Genomic DNA, 4,145 nt, shown 5'->3' with positions numbered 1-4,145 from the left:
GTATTTACGGACTCTAGTATACCATGCCATGCTCTGTGCTGAGGCCCCTGCTTTGACTGAAATAGAGTATAAATAGATAGTAAATAGAGGTGAAATAATAATTTAACAAATGAGTTTTAAAGGTTGAAATAGATTGGTAAATAGAGGTGAAATAGTAATTTAACAAATGAGTTTTAAAGGTTGAAATAGATTGGTAAATAGAGGTGAAATAGTAATTTAACAAATGAGTTTTAAAGGTTGAAATAGATTGGTAAATAGAGGTGAAATAATAATTTAACAAATGAGCTTTAAAGGTTGAAATAGATTGGTAAATAGAGGTGAAATAATAATGTAACAAATGCGTTTTAAAGGTTGCTTCATGCCAGTGCCTTAACATAAGGAAAACATGGCCAGTGGTGGCCACTTGTTTATTTCTCTGGTATGGAACCTTGATTTCCACCTTTCTCACCTGAATAGAAGACGGCAACATGAGACTGCTGGTCCTGTGAACCCTTCAGAGACCTGTAGCCCATGCAGGAGGTAATGATGAGAGCTGAACCCTTCAGAGACCTGTAGCCCATGCAGGAGGTCATGATGAGAGCTGAACCCTTCAGAGACCTGTAGCCCATGCAGGAGGTCATGATGAGAGCTGAACCCTTCAGAGACCTGTAGCACATGCAGGAGGCCATGAGAGCTGAACCCTTCAGAGACCTGTAGCCCATGCAGGAGGCCATGATGAGAGCTGAACCCTTCAGAGACCTGTAGCCCATGCAGGAGGCCATGAGAGCTGAACCCTTTAGATACCTGTAGCCCATGCAGGAGGCCATGATGAGAGCTGAACCCTTCAGAGACCTGTAGCCCATGCAGGAGGCCATGAGAGCTGAACCCTTCAGAGACCTGTAGCCCATGCAGGAGGCCATGAGAGCTGAACCCTTCAGAGACCTGTAGCCATGCAGGAGGTAATGATGAGAGCTGAACCCTTCAGAGACCTGTAGCCCATGCAGGAGGTCATGATGAGAGCTGAACCCTTCAGAGACCTGTAGCCCATGCAGGAGGTCATGATGAGAGCTGAACCCTTCAGAGACCTGTAGCACATGCAGGAGGCCATGAGAGCTGAACCCTTCAGAGACCTGTAGCCCATGCAGGAGGCCATGATGAGAGCTGAACCCTTCAGAGACCTGTAGCCCATGCAGGAGGCCATGAGAGCTGAACCCTTTAGATACCTGTAGCCCATGCAGGAGGCCATGATGAGAGCTGAACCCTTCAGAGACCTGTAGCCCATGCAGGAGGCCATGAGAGCTGAACCCTTCAGAGACCTGTAGCCCATGCAGGAGGCCATGAGAGCTGAACCCTTCAGAGACCTGTAGCCCATGCAGGAGGCCATGATGAGAGCTGAACCCTTCAGAGACCTGTAGCCCATGCAGGAGGCCATGAGAGCTGAACCCTTCAGAGACCTGTAGCCCATGAGAGCTGAACCCTTCAGAGACTGTAATCAGAATACTCCGTAATGAAGAGCTTCACAAAGTTAAGGTATTTCATTTCACCAGAGAGAGAGAGAGAGAGAGAGAGAGAGAGAGAGAGAGAGAGAGAGAGAGAGAGAGAGAGGGGAGAGAGAGAGAGAGAGAGAGAGAGAGAGAGAGAGAGCGAGAGAGAGAGAGAGAGAGAGAGAGAGAGAGAGAGAGAGAGAGAGAGAGAGATCTCTGCCATAAGATGAGGGACAGTGTCTGACAGACCAACCAACCTGCACATGTCATCTATATTGTTATTGTTCAATGGTTATTTTGACCCTTGGTTATTGTTGTTTACTGTTGTCCCGTTGACAATATTTATTAATATTATTTTAATTATGTTCATATTGTAAATATCCAAAGTAAGCTTTGGCAATATGTACATTGTTACGTCATGCCAATAAAGCGAATTGAGAGAGAGAGAGAGAGAGAGAGAGAGAGAGAGAGAGAGAGAGAGAGAGAGAGAGAGAGAGAGAGAGAGAGAGAGAGAGAGAGAGAGAGAGAGAGAGAGAGAGAGAGAGAGAGAGAGAGAGAGAGAGAGAGAGAGAGAGAGAGACAGAGAGAGAGAGAGAGACAGAGAGACAGAGAGAGAGAGATTGTTACAACACTGTATATAGACATAATATGACATTTGAAATGTCTTGATTCTTTTGAAACTTCTGAGTGTAATGTTTACTGTTAATATTTATTGTTTATTTCACTTTTGTTTATAATCTACTTCACTTGCTTTGGCAATGTTAACATACGTTTCCCATGCCAATAAAGCCCTTAAATTGAAATTGAATTGAAATTGAATTGAAATTGAATTGAGACAGAGACAGAGACAGAGACAGAGACAGAGACAGAGCGAGAGAGAGAGAGAGAGAGAGAGAGAGAGAGAGAGAGAGAGAGAGAGAGAGAGAGAGAGAGAGAGAGAGAGAGATTTTTAAAAAAAGCAGTCTTTAAAACAGTCTGCTATTAGCTTTGGGGACTCACTCAGGACCACGTAGCGGTCTGTATTTACAGTGATGACTGTCTATATACTCTCCACAGAGACAACCTGTTATCTTAACACAGCCTGAACATTAGTTAGGCCACACCATGAGAATGAGCCTCAAAACAGCTGTTCAGGATGGTTAAATTAGCAGTTAGCACTCTGGAATTCACTAGTCGAGTTAATGAGGTTTGGAAAGATGGCTGCCGGGAGACTAACTAAATACTGACATTCTTTCTCAACCTTTTCAATTACATTTCAAATTAATAAAAAATGGAGTAATATTGAATACTGTACATTTACACACACACACACACACCTGGCTTATATTTGAAGAGTAATTGCATATGTCACATGATCAAGAAAGAAAACGTCAGAAAATCGATAAATCAATACCTAGTAGAATAGAGTGGAGGATCTACATTTTACACTAAGGACGGCCTGAGGCCAAAACATTTTCACCTTTCATTTATGCACTTTCTTGCATTGTGATTTTTTGGGGCACCATGATGTTGTAATAAACATCTTTATTTTGCATTCAAGCCTCAGTTTTGGATGTTTTTTTTGTGTGTTTTTTTTCGACAGTTTGCGGGTCTCTATCTCTTCCAGTGTTGTTATTTTGACACTATTCAGTAGAAAGGACCTTAAAAGAGTGCAGACGGCTTCTTAACATTTTGGTTCCTTGATGAAGACAAGGAGTGCCACCTATTGGTGAAGATAAAGCAGAGGCCCTTCTAAAAGAGGAGTGAAAAACGGGGGGTTTTAGTTCTGGGTTTCGGAGATTAAAGGTCATGAACAGTCAAGATCATGTTTTTCATGACATTTAATGATATTTGGATGAAACCAGATCAAAGTATGATGACCAAAGTATGAAAAATGACTGTGCAGATTGACATCAGTAACCACGTTCCCATCCACACTTTTTATGCGAGTAAAGTCATGGCATATAAAAAAAAATCACGAAAGCTGTGACAGAAACAGGAAGTTTCGGTACAATTTTATAAATGCAGACAGATCATTTTTTTTAGTTCGACATGGTGGGATCTTTTTGTGTCTGTAAAATTAATTATGCGAGAAATAGCAGTGGAAACCCATCATAATCATAAAAACCATCATATCAAAGTAAACTTGGGAGTCGCGCGATTATATGGTGTGTGGTCCTCCCACTACGACTCGGGAAACCATGCAGTTCATTAGGCTACAGATTAAATTAATGATGATGAACTTCACAGGGTGATGAAAGTCACACTACGAGCTTGATGCTCCTTTCCGATAAATGTTGAGGGTCTTATTCTGGTGACATGATGATCAGTGCTTGACTGCCGTTTGACAATTTAAAATATGATGAAATTATTATGGATAAGAGTGATAATATTTTAAATCTACATTTACTCTACATTTACATTTACATTTTCGTCATTTAGCAGACTCTCTTTATCCAGAGTGACTTACAAATTGTCATCACAGTCATATTGGCACTGAAAGGTATAGATCAGGGGTGTCAAACGTCCGGACCGCGGGCCGGATCAGGCCCGCAAACGGGTTTAATCCGGCCCGCGAGATGATTTTGTAAAGTATAAAAATGAGCTGCAATTTTTCAATAAAAGAAACTGCTGTTCCAATTGTGTCCACTGGATGGCGCAATAGCAATTGTGTTAAGCAAGCAAACTGTTTATACCGGGGCA

General features: G+C 42.1%; 1 protein-coding gene across 1 annotated transcript in view; it reads right to left on the bottom strand.

Annotated features, from left to right (window-relative positions):
• The window catches only part of lama5 (laminin, alpha 5), a gene marked incomplete at its 5' end in the record, with an annotated part of 129,042 nt that extends 128,143 nt beyond the window's left edge, over positions 1–899 (bottom strand). Inside the window, one exon of the mRNA XM_084186664.1 lies at positions 449–899. Within this exon, the coding sequence (XP_084042790.1) occupies positions 449–899 (451 nt within the window). The remainder of the gene's footprint in view (positions 1–448) is intronic.
• Positions 900–4,145: the final 3,246 nt, after the last annotated feature.

Source organism: Coregonus lavaretus, assembly GCF_964263955.1.
Source record: "Coregonus lavaretus genome assembly, chromosome: 22".
NCBI lineage: Eukaryota > Metazoa > Chordata > Actinopteri > Salmoniformes > Salmonidae > Coregonus > Coregonus lavaretus.
The sequence above is the reverse complement of the archived record's forward strand: the minus strand, read 5'-3'. Positions and strand labels throughout refer to the sequence as shown.